This window comes from Paramisgurnus dabryanus, chromosome 2, assembly GCF_030506205.2.
Source record: "Paramisgurnus dabryanus chromosome 2, PD_genome_1.1, whole genome shotgun sequence".
Taxonomy (NCBI): Eukaryota; Metazoa; Chordata; class Actinopteri; order Cypriniformes; family Cobitidae; genus Paramisgurnus; species Paramisgurnus dabryanus.
The window spans coordinates 41,094,545-41,110,489 of record NC_133338.1 but is presented as its reverse complement, the minus strand read 5'-3'; the positions used below and the strand labels follow the sequence as shown (position 1 = coordinate 41,110,489).

Genomic DNA, 15,945 nt, shown 5'->3' with positions numbered 1-15,945 from the left:
AAAGTTAGTCATGAATTTTTTTCTTCAAGACTGATCATAACTGTTTTAAGTATGTTAAATAGAAAGGTAGATTGGTCTAATTTAAATCCAAATAATAAGACCGATAGTCCTAACTAATTGCTAGTTAGTCAGAATCGTCAAAAACGTCACAGCTATGTTTATGCAACCGGCCACAGGAGTGATGATGTTACTGCACACCGAAGTTGAAGTGCTGCAAACTAAGTGCTCTTCTGACATGTTTTCCTTTAAGAGAGATGGCAGCTTTCCCACAAGTGGGGTATGGTTTCGGCAGCGGACCCCCACCATTTGAGAGCAGAGAATCCTGCCTGTTTTTTAATTTTTTTATTTGATAACTTATTTACTTTGCGTTTTTTTTCTGTGGTGTGACAAACTGAGAGCACATTTACATTTAATATCAGTTTACACCAAATGTTACAGAAGTGCAAACATTACAACTTACCCCATAAGTAGGGTAAATTGTAAGCGGCAGGAGGTTAGTTGTAACACTTGCTAAAAATTAAGTTTGCAGGCAAATATTTCAATACTATTTTGTCTGTGTATACTTGAAGTGGATATTGTTTATATATCTGTCTATAATAGACATGTATCCACACTGTATTCATTCATCCATCCAGCCCTTTTCTTACAATAGTTCAATTATAAATGGATAGAAATGTCTAAATATGTAGAAAAAAGAACCAAATTTGTGAAATTTTTGTTTTATATGTGACCCAGTCTGTAATAACCATACTACAGTTTAAAATCCAATTCTGAGATAATGAGCATCAAAGTCTGATTTTAGCCATTCATTTCATTATGATTTCAATCTTTGATGTGACCTTATTAAATTAATTTTAAAGATATGAACAAAAATTAATTTGAAACATGATTTTTGATAAGACAGGTAAATTTATTTTGTTGGCAGCCAGCAATCATTCGTGTGTAGCCTATTTAAAACAACGGCAAGAATTACGCTAACGTTAGCGATTTTCATATCGTATTTGCTGAGGGGTTAGTTGTAACACAGTGTTACAATTAATCCCGCTGGGTCAAAATATTTTCAAGCCCACCAAAAAAGTTACTAAGAGCTGCAGACCTATTTCAAAACGATGCTATGTTTTAGTCACAAGACACTGATTAATATGACATAGCATTGGATTTGGTATCTTACACACCCAACTTCGAAACCGAAAAAAAAACATATGATGAAAAAATGTACATGCCGCCAAAAGACTCATTCATCAATAACTCTCTGGAAAAACATTATACATTTCCAATAATTTGCGGGAGATCGTCTTTGGCAGCGTGAAAAATACCGGAAAACAAAACGCTCAACCTGGTGCAACAATGTAATAATAAATTTAACCATTACAATTAGTATTTTCCTTTTAGGGGGTCGCACACTGGTTGAGAAGTACCACGTTGAGCCATGTATCTAAAAATCAAACATATTATTTTTTATGAATGTACACACACCAGCTGCGTCTGTCCGTCATGCCGTTTGTCCACTGTGACTCTGGATGCTGCTCAAATTCCTGCGCGCCCCACAGCGCCACTCACATAGTTTAACATTAAATAACATGAAATTTGTCCCAAATTGTTAACGTTGTGCCAAATTGTTAATGTCCTTTTGTCTGACTAAGCGTGCGCTATTTAATGTGCACATCCGGTGTGGGATATCTCCGAGTTGTCCTACACGTGATCCGGCATGGCGCTTCTCGCACAGTGTGTGACCCCCTTTACAGAAAATACATGGAAAATGTTAAAAGTGATTTACCCAGGGTTTGCATTCACACAGATCCTGTAAAGATGACGTCTAATGTATTTATAATCATGCTCTTTTTGGGTTGTCTACTCTCTGTTTTCCACAGATATTTGGTTCTAGAGCACGTGTCAGGTGGTGAACTCTTCGACTATCTGGTAAAGAAGGGCAGATTAACACCCAAAGAAGCCAGAAAGTTTTTCAGACAGATCATCTCAGCGCTGGACTTCTGCCACAGTCACTCTATATGGTAAGAGTCTCTAGCGCTGTGTTAATATCTCAGTTTGTTCCTCAGGGAATTAAAATCCTTCATGTCGAACATTCACAGCTTGGCAGGTTCTTATCGGTTCGGTTCAAGGAAGTCAAATGTGTTGCTTTCATAGCCATTAACAGTTTTTGCATGTTTTCATACGTCATGTATAGCCAACAGCTGTTGTAGTCCAGCGCGCTGTATTTCTGTTGTTTCATTTATTATGTATGGTGAAATCCACCTCAAGTGCACCATTTTTCAGTCATTACGAAGCGTTGTTGTGAATACTAAACATCATCATATTGAGGATATTACAATTTTATAAATGTTTCTAACTACACATGCTGTATCTGGGTCAAAGATTGATTACTTCCCTACAGTGTTACTGAGCAGAAGTGGAGTTTTTATCACAGAATATGTCCTCCAGCACCTTTCCTCTGTACATTTTTGAGATATTAATAAAAATGTGCTTAGATATTTCCCATATGCTTTCTTTCTAACTTTGAAATCCTCATTTTTATAGGTTTGTAAGTCTATATTTCCCTTAAGAAATGTTTGGATACCTCTGAGATTAAGAATGGCCCTCTTCAAGAAGTTTAAACTTATCCCCCTAATACTCGACTCAACTTAAAATTATGTAAATTACAATAGTATATATATATATATATATATATATATATATATATATATATATATATATAGCAGGGACAAATTTGACAGTAAGTCCTTAAGGTACTTTTTCAAGTTTACTTTTTATTTTAATTTCTTTTTTATTTCTGATGCTATTAATTTGTCTTTTTGAATGACCTTCCTTCATGCTTCAGTCATTCTCATGATCATATCCTCTTCATATGCAAATATGCAAATGCACTGAAGGGACAGCCATTAGCACAATATTTGCATCTGTTTACCATGCGCTTCAGCAGGCACGCAGCCTAATGAAGACTGCTGCATGCTTCCAGCACAGCTCAAATAGCTGATGGATGGTTTGAAGGCCTTTCTTGATAGGTGATGGAAAGCTCTGAATAAACAGCATAGCAGGGAGGCATCGCTTGATTCTTCTCTGATCATTCACAGTCAGTTTTTTCCTGTGACTCTATGAACGCTAAACACAGCTAATGTGCTGTGTTTGAAAGCTGTGTTCAGAGGCATATGTAAATATTGTAGTTTTCTGGATTTGCAGGAAAGTCTTAGCAGTTCAGACTGTCAGAATGATGAGAAACAACCCTGTACAAATTCATCAGGCAATGCATGACATAAATGCTGTCAGGTACACAAGGTCAATATATAGAAAGGAAGGAAATAGAGATTTTATGGTTTAAGCTTGGAGTTGGAGCTTGAAGTTAAATTATGTTTAGTTTGTATTGCATTATGTATAACAGTTGATCATTGTCTGGGTGGAAAGACTACAGTAAAATGTTATGTCTTTTAGGAGGACTGCTATTGGCTAAATGCATTAGTGAATGTGCTATTTTGCTTTGCAAGTGTATGAATGTTGCAGTGCCTTAGTTGTGGCCTTTGTTGATAGACAACCCAACATTACATTTAGATTGGTTTTAAAAATCATTATTAAAACATTACAAAACTTTCGCTATTAAATGAAGTTACTTTGTCAGATTGCAGCCAATAAAGTACAAAAACAATTGTTTTGCTTCCATTAACTCCCCAAATGTTTTGTAGTGGTTCTGTCATGTTTAAAAACTTACTGTGTTTTAACATTGAATCAATGATCTATGTAACCTTTTCTTTACTGTGGCCTCAACTACTGGGTACCGATGATTAGTAAAGGTCACTTGTCCAAATTGTTCTATTACATTTTCATATCAGCATTTTGAAGAAATGTCCTGTGTTTTATGTAGTTTAATAGCATGAAACATGTTTTGAAGACATAATAGCAACCTCACAGGGGGACAGCTAGTCTTTTTCGCAAGGATGTTTTGAGTATATTGGTTCCATGAACTTCTACTGGTCAGCAAGGATAATGACCATCCATTTCCCACAGCTTCCTACCTAAAGTGTAATGATGGAAGACCAGAGAGAAGGGAAGCTAATGTGAGCAGAATGGGAAGTCAGTGGGACACCTCTGTTTCCACAAACCACTGAACTGTTAAATGTCATGTGCACCATACAGAACAAATTCATTTATGACATGAAAGTAATGTCCCTTGTTCCTATCTTTAATATATAAAACCTAGTTATCGTTTTTGCCAGATTGGCGAATGCTGGTCCAAGCTGGTTTATGATGGTTCTGGTGGCAGGGCTAGCAAAATTTTGAAATCCCTGATACTGTAGCTCTTCGGGCATTCACTCATCAGTTTTGGTAGCCCGAAGTGAATACAAGTAGCCTGAATAAAACATACATTACTTTTAAATAAGAATTTTGATAAAAAAACATCTATCAAAACACAAATAACACATGACATAAAATAACCAAATTACAATCATCAATACAAATATTTGCTTCAACTGAACAAAAATGTATCTGTAAACTTTGAATCTTAAATATTAACTGAAGTCGCAGATAAGAAAATGCCACTCGACGTTGTGGGCATAGCACAGGGTTCCTCAATTAGTTTTCACCACGGGCCAAATTTTGAAAATACAAAGCCTATAGGACCACTGACCACAATGTTCGTTCTGCTATTCTTGTTGTTGTTTTTGATGCTGTTGTTTTTTAACAACAACAAAAAAACCTGGATTTCCATGCAAACCAACTGTTCCTGCCCATCTCCACACTGGATATACTCACCATTAGTGGTTCAATGGGTCACAAAACTTCCAGTTTGGATCATACAATGTTTTTCCAGTTAAAAATTGGATAATTTTTTTGATCAGAAAAAAAGGGGCTACTGTCGCTTTAAGAGTGGGTTCTGCATGGAATCAAACTGTAGCCTTTTTCGTAATTCTCTTCACTGCACATGCAATCTATATAACTTTAAAACTTGCTTTGTGAGATTAAATTTTTTAAGTAAGGATAGTAATGACTGACAGGACGACGTTGGAGGAAATTTTGCGCAACAGATCCAGATTATCAATGACAAATCAGTTCTGCTTGCTTTAAGTCATGGCTTTGGGCAAAAGTAAGTGCGAGTACGCGTTCAAATGCGATTTAAGTACCCGTTTCCTGAATAACATAATTACCCGTCCAAATCTGTGATAGAATGCATAAGCATTTAAATTTATTTTTTCTCGCTATAAGCCAAGATAGCCAGACTGGCAGGGCGGAGATGCATTTTGGTAGCCGACTGCAAGACACAATCCCAGTCAAGCTGTTTCAGTTAACTTATACCTATTGCAGAAATATGTAGGTTTTTGACCAGGATGATCTTTCTGGAGATAAGATTTGTTCAAGGACTCCTTGATGGTTAAGAGGCTTGGTGGGAGTCAGAGAAAACAGACAGATCAGCAATTCTCATCTTTCAACAGTATGTTTCATGAAACTGTATCATTAAGAGAGATTTAGTGTTTGGGATCACACTGTTGTAACACGTTTTACAGCATATAGGTGTTTAAAACAAAGGATCCCCTTTTTTAAGCTACTCACATTTCATATTGATGTTTTTATTGTTGGCATTCATAATTAGACACATAATGAGACTTCCTTGCATCTGTAAGCATTATAATGAGAAATGGAGCAAGATTGTTCACAGTTTGCTTACAAAATGACTTCAGGATTTATGTTTATGTTAAATCCGATACCTTTAAAGGGATAATTCATCCATTTTGTCATCGTTTAATTACCTTTAAGCCGTTCCAAACCTGTAGATATTTTTTGTTCTGCTGAACAGAAAGGAAGATATTTTGTAACCAAAGCACCACTACTATGAAAGTTAATGGTGCTCCCGTTTCCTGCTTGATTACAAATATATTCCTGTGTTCAGCAGAACAAGGAAATTTACACAGGTAAGGGTGAGGAAATCCCTTGAATGTTTGGTATCTGTTTTAAACAGGCAGATGGATTTATTTTTAAGATGTTTATTATCGGGTCTGAACGATACTTTCATTAGCTGACACCTAGGGATCAATCAATCAGTCCTGCTTCATTCACCTGCTTAATCAGTCTCTAGCTGGCAGCTAATCAGAAGAGGCTCTCAATAAACACACACTTCTATTGACTAGGACCCCCGCACTATCTTTCCATTACTTGAGTGCTCCTCCCTCTCCTCGGATGCCTTGGCATAAAGATGAATCAATCAAAGTAAAAGACAGTTAAGAACTGCATTGCTGGTCAGTGTTTAACCTTTGCAATAACTCTTCTTATCGCTGGGTTTTATAGTTGTGCTTCTAGCAGTGACATACAGTCTCTTTCAGCAGACCTCATCTATGCCCGAATACAATCAGTTGCTTGAATCAAACATGCTGAGTCTTTTATTAGACCAAAATGCCTGCAATTTGATGGCTACACTCCCTGCACGAAGATTAATTTATTATGGCGACATAGTCGAGCATGTGAGCCAAACGAAATGCAATGTTAATAGTTCCAGTTACCAATTGAGAAATCCATAGATGATTCACATAAGGGAAAACATCCTCTTGACCATGTTGCTACTGTATTGCTTGATTAGGTTGTAATGTGCCTAAGCAGATATTCTCATTTCTGCTTTTTCCACTGTGGTTGTGGTAGGTTGATAAGTTTCAAGAAGGCCTATTATGGAGCTATTATGACAAAATGGATGTATTGTTTATGGGTCAAGTCTCCAACAATTATTGCCCATTTGTTACCAAATAATTCCAAATGATCCGTAAATGTTCATTGGCTTACAAGTCACGATCAGCTGTCTTTTGAAAGATGAAATGTACATGCTGCTTTTTGATCTCTTGGGCCTAAAATGGTCTTGTGTTTCTCGATTACATACCTGCTGAGGATGAAAGAGTCTTTGCTTCTTGGCACTGGTACAGAGAGCTTCAAATTTTATCTTCAGATCAGAGGATTTCACAATGGTGAAAGGATTCAAGATGTATCCCATGACATTTGATCAAGAGATTTGTGGCCGAATGTGATGCTGGCAGATTCTTTGTTTTCTTAAACAAGTAATTAGAAATGTAAATAAGCTGTATGGTGTAATAAGATCATAATGAGAGGATGAAATTATATACATATACAGTATGCTTATTGGAGGTAGCCATGTAGTACATTGGAAAGCATCTAATATACAGTAAAAAAGACGTGTCATCTATACCTGTACCTTAAGCATGTTGTTGGTCTTTTTTTGCAGCCACAGAGACCTGAAGCCAGAAAACTTGCTGCTGGATGAGAAAAATAACATCAGGATAGCAGACTTTGGCATGGCTTCACTACAGGTCGGAGACAGTCTCTTAGAAACCAGTTGTGGGTGAGTGGTACAGCAACTGATTTACCTTCTTTTATGGTAGCAATGGGGCCACTTGCAAAACGTAAATACTGCATGTGCTATAAAATAGCTGTAGAAATGGCTCAGATATAAAACGTATAGAAACTAAACTACCCTATGCTTACCAGTGACTAAAAATTTCAAGCCCATGAGCCCCTACTAACAGTTACTATTAGTGAAAAATTATGGTGATACCTTGACCTCACTTTGGCTTTCATGGTCACTGTGAATTTGTAATGTGTGCCATTAAGGGCACCATTACCAGTAAAAAAGAGGGGTAAGTGCCATAGAGCAAAGGATATTATCACAGAAAGTTATTAATCAAGACCTTAAAATCTGCCAGTAGTAACCAAACCATAGTCCATTCCCTCGAGTTTACAAATTAAGGGTGCCAGATAATGCCATAGAAGAACCATTTTTGGCTGAATGGTTTCATAAAGAACCTCCAACATCCAAAGATCCTTTCTTTTTCACAAAAGGTTCTTTGTAGTAATTTTGTTTTGATGATTAAAAGGTACACTGTCAGAAAAAAATGTCAAAATATGTTCCCTAGCTGTCACTGGGGTGGTACCCTTTTAAAAAGTACACCTTTGCACCCTTACATTAGTACATCAGAGGTACATATTGCTACCAAAGATTGCATATCTGTACCTAAATATGTATTATGGCATTTTCCACTGTATAGTATGGCTCGATTTTTCGGAGAACATTGTCACTAGCATCATTGCTAAATGCAAGATTACCTTACTCGCCGTTGAGCAACAGTGATGTAATCATCTGCGCTTTGTTGTACAAGTTCCTATACTCCATTTTTAGCTGTAAAATATGTTAAGAATCAAAAACACCATTCTATCAAAATGCTCCATTCCTCCTGTGTTACTTTGTGTCGTGTTTACAATGATGTCACGTAGGGCTGGGCAAAAAAATCGATTTTTCGATTATTCGGGTTTTTTTATACGTGGTCGATTCAGAATCGATTCTCAAAGAGCAGAATCGATTTTTTTCCTGCAAAAATGAACGTAAGATTAACGTTAATCAAATTACTAGTCTTCTTCACTAGATGTCACCCTCTTTTTTGCCTTGCGCGATGTTACCAAGGAGCGAGAGGCGAGCCTGTCATTCTTTTATTCAGTGCTTAAAATGGCGGTTTTAGGTGTTTCATCGACTTTGATGCCACCTAAACTTAAAAAGTAAGAGGTATGGAAGCATCCCGAGAACCGGAATCGAAAATTGAATTGAGAATCAGAATTGAATCGATAGCTTGTGAATCGAAATTGAATCGATCTGGAACATCTGAATCGATACCCAGCCCTAATGTCACAGCAGTATTGGCAGCACAATTAAAATGATACATCTATAATCCAACCCACTTTAAAGCGGTACTAAACTGATTGGAATAGCAAACCGAGCCAAAGTAAAACAGTCCGAGGCGCGTTATGCCAAGCCTAGTCATACTGTACCACGCAGTGGAATACCGCCATTAGGACATTTTTTTTCAGGGTACTGTTTCAGTGACAGCTAGGGACCATTTTATTTTTAAGATGGTGTAAGAAGGAAATGACTCTTTAAGAATGTTAGACTGAATGAGTCTTCAGGGAACCAACAATGGTTGTTCTGTGGCATCGGTGTCAATGCTTTGATACTTTTTTTTCAGAGTCATGTTGTAATTATTGATTGGGACTTCTAAGCACAGATATGACAGTTTTTAATTAAATGCATTTATCTTTAGCCTCCTGACATGCTTGACACAAATGTATTCTGTTTAGCATGGGTAATGGACTCCAGTTCAATATGAAAAGGGCCGGACCCTTACACGTCAACACAGCAAGTTGGTCATATGTCTGTTCCAGGCTTCATTCATTTGCATTTGAGGGTTATATTTCTGGCCTGGTGAACAAATTGACCCAATTCTCAAATAGGTTTAGTTCTGAAATGTCTCTGCCATGCTCTCAAGCACCTGTAATTTGGGATGAAGTAGTTACATGAATTGTGACAAGACTGCTTGCAAATTCAGTTCATTTAATCAAATCAAATCCTCTCTAGAGAATAGTCAATTTTCGGTCAAGTGAAACTTGATTACCCACAATACAATGCAATGATTTCCTGGTAGCGCTGGTTATATTTGGACCATTACCCTTTGTCCCTTAAGATTTCTAGTTTATTAAAAATATCAAATAAGCATTCATTCCAGTCTACTGCTAGTTCTCTGAAGCATTGGAGAAACCATTTTCAGGCTAACTAGCGCTAGTCTCAGTAGATTAGCTCATGGTGAAAACCATGCAGTTGTGATAAAGAGAGTCAATGGTTTTGACTCAGCCTAACAGCACATAAGGAATAACAAAAAACATCTCCTAAACCCATGAGCCGCATCTGGTGTAAATGAGTAATTTTTCTCCATCACGGTCTTTTTATAATAGTCTAGTCCCCTTGTGGATTCTCAGAGTTCCCATATTAATCCTCCCTAAAGTCCCTATCATAGAGCATATCCATGCCATTTCATTTCATTTTCATTTCATTTATTCATTTATAGAGCACATTTCCAACAACGGGCAGTTGAACCAAAGTGCTTTACAGCCATACAACAATAAAAATAAAAACGTACAGAAGCGCATCATATAAAAACATATCATAGTAAAACATAACAAAATAATATACAGGAAAGACACACATATAGAAGTCGTCGATCTCAACTCACAGACTTTTACTTAAAAGGTGAATTTTCAGGTAGTTTTTGAAAGACCCAAATGTGGGGGCAGATCTAATCTGGGGTGGAAGGCTATTCCAGAGCCGAGGAGCAGCTACCGAAAAAGCCCGATCACCCCTTCGCTTTAACTTGGACCTTGGAATACAGAGTGTCCCTTTTTTTTCAGATCTTAGGGACCTAGGGGGCTCGTACACCTTAACAAGTACAGAAAGATAAGAGGGAGCTACACCATTTAAACACTTATAAACGAAGCAGAGAAGTTTAAAATCAACTCTCAATGAAATAGGAAGCCAACCAAGAGAACATATAGTACACAATTCTGGTTGTAGGAGGTAAACGCCCAATAATTTAAACTAGCAATTACAACCCAATATTTATAAAGTAATTAATGAAAAGGTACAGTTGACACTTCAGCCCCGTAACGTTCAAACTAAATCTACATCTAAATTGACTGCAATACTTGGATGAAAAATGTCTTCTATCTCCATTTACCCAGAATGAATGAGGCATCAACTAGGTGGGTACAAAAGTATTTAAATGAGTGACAGCGTTTTGTTTTAGCCTATTAATTTGGTATAAAATCCCTGCAATTTTTGAAACAGTAATTCTATCTTTCTCTTATTGTGAATAATGAGCAGTACAGTAGTGAATTGTTAAAGTGAAAAGACCATTTAAATGAATGTATTATCAATATGTACCTAACTGAGATTTTAAGACACCTGCAATCAGGCCACAGGTTTGTTTGTGTTGCAAATTGGAAAGCTGATGTGCTATTAAAATACATTAAGAGCTTTTTTACAAACTCCCAGCAGAAGTCATTAAAATCTAATGTTACATTATTGGTGCATTTGACAGTGGCAGACGTAAAGTGGTTAAAATGTTAGGACTCTTTGTCAGGGTGTTATTATCTTAATGAAAATGAGGAGTTATTACTCATTACTCAAATTTGCAATGTGTTAGATTACACTATGTATGTTAAAAATGAATTATAACCTGGCCTCTAAAATGCTAGATTCTGATTGGCCAGTCGCGACATTCCAAGGTTCGTTCTTTTAGATAACTACCACTTGAAATTAATAACACACGGTAATCGGATGCTGCAAATCATTTTGACAGGTACAGTTTAATATTACACAAAATTAAATATAAATATGGCTTTTAATAATATATCCGGCAATATATTTACAAATGATTAAACCAACATTTGAACGTCTTGTCTTATCTTACTGTATTCATTAAAAATGAGCAAATAAAATATTTCAAATCAATATTTAATGCTTCTTACCATACTTATGTAAATAGCTGTGCAACCTGCTGCCCATAAATTATCGCTTACTTGGCATACTACACATTTCATCATATCCTACATCATCAGAGCATTATGTGCAATGTAAAGCCCCCTAACATTTGTTTATCAAAAGTGAACAAGGATGCTGAAATATTGTTTTCTTCTTTTTAGATCGCCTCACTATGCTTGTCCAGAGGTTATAAGGGTAAGAATCGGCTCCCTGAGCCATTTCTCATAATGGTATACATCCTCCAAATGGTCCCTCTTTTTTCTTCACTCGCCACTTCTTTCTCCTTCGTTTCTGACAGGGGGAAAAATATGATGGCAGGAAAGCTGATGTATGGAGCTGTGGAGTCATTCTCTTTGCACTTTTAGTAGTGAGTAAAAGCTTTTTGTGGCAGAAACTGTCATATAATTGTACTGTAATTCACTATGTAGCCCTCTGCACTTTCCATAGGACAAATCTAAAGCAAGCTTGAGTCTTGTAGTAGAGCGAGCTGCAAAATATAATCTTAGTTTTCCAGTAAAAATATTGTAGTGTTTCATTCTTGTTGTAGACATAAATAAACGCACCTAAGTTCATGCTTAAAGGAAAACATCACCGTTTTTCAATATTTTACGTTCTTACCTTAGCTTAGATGAATTAATACATACCTATCTTTTTTCAATGTGTGCACTTTTAATCTTTGTACAGCACTTCTCGAATGTGTTAGCATTTAGCCTAGCCCAATTCATTCCTATGGCTCCAAACAAAAGTTTTATTTTGTGCCACCATACTTATTTGTGTAACTACTCATGTAACAGTCTTTAAATACGGAAAACATGGAAGTGTTTGGAGGCTTATAAATTCATCCCTGTTTGGAGCGATAGGAATGAATGGGGCTAGGCTAAATGCTAACACATTCACAAGGCGCTGTACAAAGAATAAAAATGCACACATTGAAAAAAGATTAGTATGTATTAATTTGTCTAAGTTAAGGTAAGAACATAGTAAAATATTGAAAAACGGGGGTGTTTTCCTTCAAAACAGGAACAAATTCAACATGTATTTTCTAAAAACAGACTTGCAGCAGTATCTTACTGTACACAGTTATGCCTCTCAAGTAAATGCATCTTGTTACTGATTTTGTGGATGTTTAGCTTCACAATTGATTTGAATCACTTAAAAACAAGGCAAAAATGTAAGAAATGTACAGTTTTTGTAGTGTGTCTTTTAACAAACAACAGGCTAGGGGAAATCCTCTTTGTAAATGAAAGCGTACAAGTATATAAGGGATGTTAAAGGATTAGTCCATTTTCTTAAAAGAAAAATCCAGATAATTTACTCACCACCATGTCATCCAAAATGTTGATGTCTTTCTTTGTTCAGTCGAGAAGAAATTATGTTTTTTGAGGAAAACATTGCAGGATTTTTCTCATTTTAATGGATTTTAATAGAGCCCAACATTTAATACTTAACTCAACACTTAACGTTTTTTTTCAACGGAGTTTCAAAGGACTATAAACAATCCCAAACGAGGCATAAGGGTCTTATCTAGCAAAACGATTGGCATGGACATGTAGTGATGGCTATTTAGCTAAGAAAAATATAAGGTTTTTAAGACAACCAATGGGCTTATACAATCTCTGTAGTCAGAGCTCAAAAGATTGACAGCACCAAATCTTCAGAGTTTTACTCTACCTAGAAATCATCTTTATATCAGACATGAATCAGATCAGCTCTTTTTATTCCTTCTACTGAGTGCTTCATGAATCTACTTTTATCTTCTTAACATTCGTAGAAAGATTTCAAGTTTATGGAGAAGGGAATTAAACTATAATTCGAGTGGCTTGCCCTTGTCAGGCTTTTCATGGCGTTTCTGAGAACTTATTTAATGCTACTGTACAGGCAGGCTGATGGCCAGATGGGTGCCCTAAGCAGACTTGTTCTGTGATTAAAACAACAAAATCACACACAACTATAATATGTGTGAGAATAAAACTTTATTAAAATGCTTTTGTTATCGTTTAAAATTGCATTTTGACAGCAACATAAATATGATCAATATATAAGTTGGATGGTGTTGGATCCTAAAGAATGAGTGTGTCAAAGTTATAGGACATTGTGCTAGTCAAGTACTCTGCATACTGATTCTAAACTACAACCGACATCTGAATTTAATTTTGTACTGCTATAAATCCAAACAATTCCGGATAATTACTTTCTCGGTTGTAGTAGCCTACATTAAAAGTCAGCTTTGAGAAAACAGCAGCTGCCTATTAACAAAAGCAAAAGTTGTTATGTCTTATGGTAATGTTAATACATGGTGTCGGACTGATTGAACACTTAAACATTTATGGCCGTTTCACATGGTACGCATAAGCGACAAAATCGCCGCGCGGCTTCAGCTTTTCTCTTGTATTGGAAGCGTTTTGTGCAGCATTTAGTGCAAATATGTTTATCTTCAAAGGCGCCTGTCATGAAGTACCATGTCCGGAGAAGGAATAGGATTTTGGGTGCACGAGCAAGGCGTGTGGACCAACTCCGCTTCACCTCTGTAACCGCCCCCGTTTTGCCGCTTTCCGCAAGTCTCCTATTGAAAAAGAACTAAACACTCGCGGTTGGCGTGTACCGTGTGAATCGGCCATTATTAATATTATAAGGTTTTGTTAATTAAAATAATAAATAAGGGAATAGACCGTTGTTATTAACATACACAAAACAACGGATGTCTTTAGCACAAATATCTTTACCATGCAACACAGCACAATGTCATTAAAACAATTGAAGTTACATGATATAAATTGGATATACATTGTTATACTTTATTTAAATCAGGCAGGTAAGTTAGTGGTGTCAGTAGCCAAAGCTATACATTTTCACATTTGCAAGTGATGCACGGTTTTATTTTGGACTTTTATTTTCCCTTTGGACAAGTGATGTCACAGTGTCTTCCCGGATAGCTGTCCATCAATTGTGACGTCTGTTCCATTGCAAACAGATGCAGTATGGCATGAAAGTATTGCGGGAGCAGACTGATCGGCTTGCTTTTGTGGTACTTTGATGTTTATCACAGATCAATCTGCACAGCACCATCAAAAACACATTTGAACATCTGCAGGGGCATTATATGTTGTGATTTATATTTGTACAGATTTACAAGTTACATTTTTTTCTGAACAACTGAGGTGGTGCCCAAATAATTTGATCAATAATTTCCTAAAACAAAGAACTTGAGAAAGATTTTTTATTCTCTTACAACAAAAGATTTGCAATCAAATTGGTTCCAGTGTAATTACTGTTAAAGACAGTGAACCCAACAGAATCACCCATTGGCTCGAGTGAAATTGAAAAGCCGTTTGATTCCCTTTTCTCATTTGTGTTGTACTGATAATAACTGCATTCTCTACACCAACCAATCAAATGTTTTCTTCCCATTCAAAAGAAACCTTTCTTTGATCTTTTTCTGCTGAAAGACCTCTCATTAGAGAAGCAATCTGCATTTTTTATTTATGTTTTATCCTTATATTCTTTGCTAGTTTTGCCTTGATTATATCATCTATTACGTGGCCCTGTCGTCAGTCACGCTCGTAAATTTTCTGTGTCATTTATCAAACGTTGACATCTCAGTAGTGTCAGGGACCCTGATGGGTCTCTCTGATGTGAAAATGATAAAGTGTATCTGGAACAAAACAAAGCTAATTATTGAGGAACAATCATCTCTCTTTGCCAGACTCTTTTTTTTTTTTTATTTTGTGGTCTGACATCCTCCACAGATATTCTTAATAAAACACTCTTTAAATGGATTTTATACCTTGGAGTGTTATTTGTTTGGATCTAACCCAGAGCTATACATATCCTCTATAATGTGAGATGTGAAAGGAACATGCTTTTGTGTTTCTCTCCTTATCAGGGTGCTTTGCCGTTTGACGATGATAACCTGAGGAACCTGCTGGAGAAAGTGAAGCTGGGGGTTTTTCATATGCCCCATTTTATTCCTCCAGACTGTCAGAACCTCTTGAGGGGAATGATCGAGGTGGATGCCACCAAGCGATTCACGGTCAGTGTGCAACACCTTCACGTTAAGCTTTGTGAATCCTTAAGAATCCTTTTTGCTAAGATTATATTGCCTTCCTTAGCACTGTGTGGCCTTTAATTTCTCACATAGTAAACATAAAACTTTGCAAAGTGTTTTAGTGATCAGGCCATTGTATTGAAATAGGCTGTACATTTTTTAAATGGTTCTCATGACCTGGGGAGTCACAGGGTTACAGTCTGACATGTGCTGTACACCATCAACAGACAGACTGGTTGTCTGTTCAGTTCTGCAGACATCTACAGTATATTAAGTAGATTTCTATTAACTAAGCTTTATTGGTCTGAAAGCTCTTCTGCTTTTGAGCTGTCATTTCAGGTCAACACACAGCAGAACTAATCCACCCGGCCTGTCTGTCCGGATCTCACGCGTTAGCTTCAAAACATTTGAGCACTTCTGTCTAGGTTTTTTTTTCTCTTTCAAAGTCTTCTCATCCCTCATGTCTTCCCTGGGCTACTTTTTCACAGTTTTGCTCCAGAGCAGAACCCTGTTCCCTATAGCGCACTGGAGTGAC

The 15,945-nt window shown here is 36.7% G+C and overlaps 1 protein-coding gene across 8 annotated transcripts in view; it reads left to right on the top strand.

Annotated features, from left to right (window-relative positions):
- The window catches only part of brsk2b (BR serine/threonine kinase 2b), a 138,538-nt gene that overhangs the window by 96,884 nt on the left and 25,709 nt on the right, over window positions 1-15,945 (top strand). For all 8 annotated transcript variants that reach the window (XM_065289225.2, XM_065289220.1, XM_065289224.2 and 5 more), the window contains exons 4-8: window positions 1,872-2,012; window positions 7,229-7,345; window positions 11,527-11,560; window positions 11,664-11,732; window positions 15,249-15,395. In XM_065289225.2, the coding sequence (XP_065145297.1) occupies window positions 1,872-2,012; window positions 7,229-7,345; window positions 11,527-11,560; window positions 11,664-11,732; window positions 15,249-15,395 (508 nt within the window). The remainder of the gene's footprint in view (window positions 1-1,871; window positions 2,013-7,228; window positions 7,346-11,526; window positions 11,561-11,663; window positions 11,733-15,248; window positions 15,396-15,945) is intronic.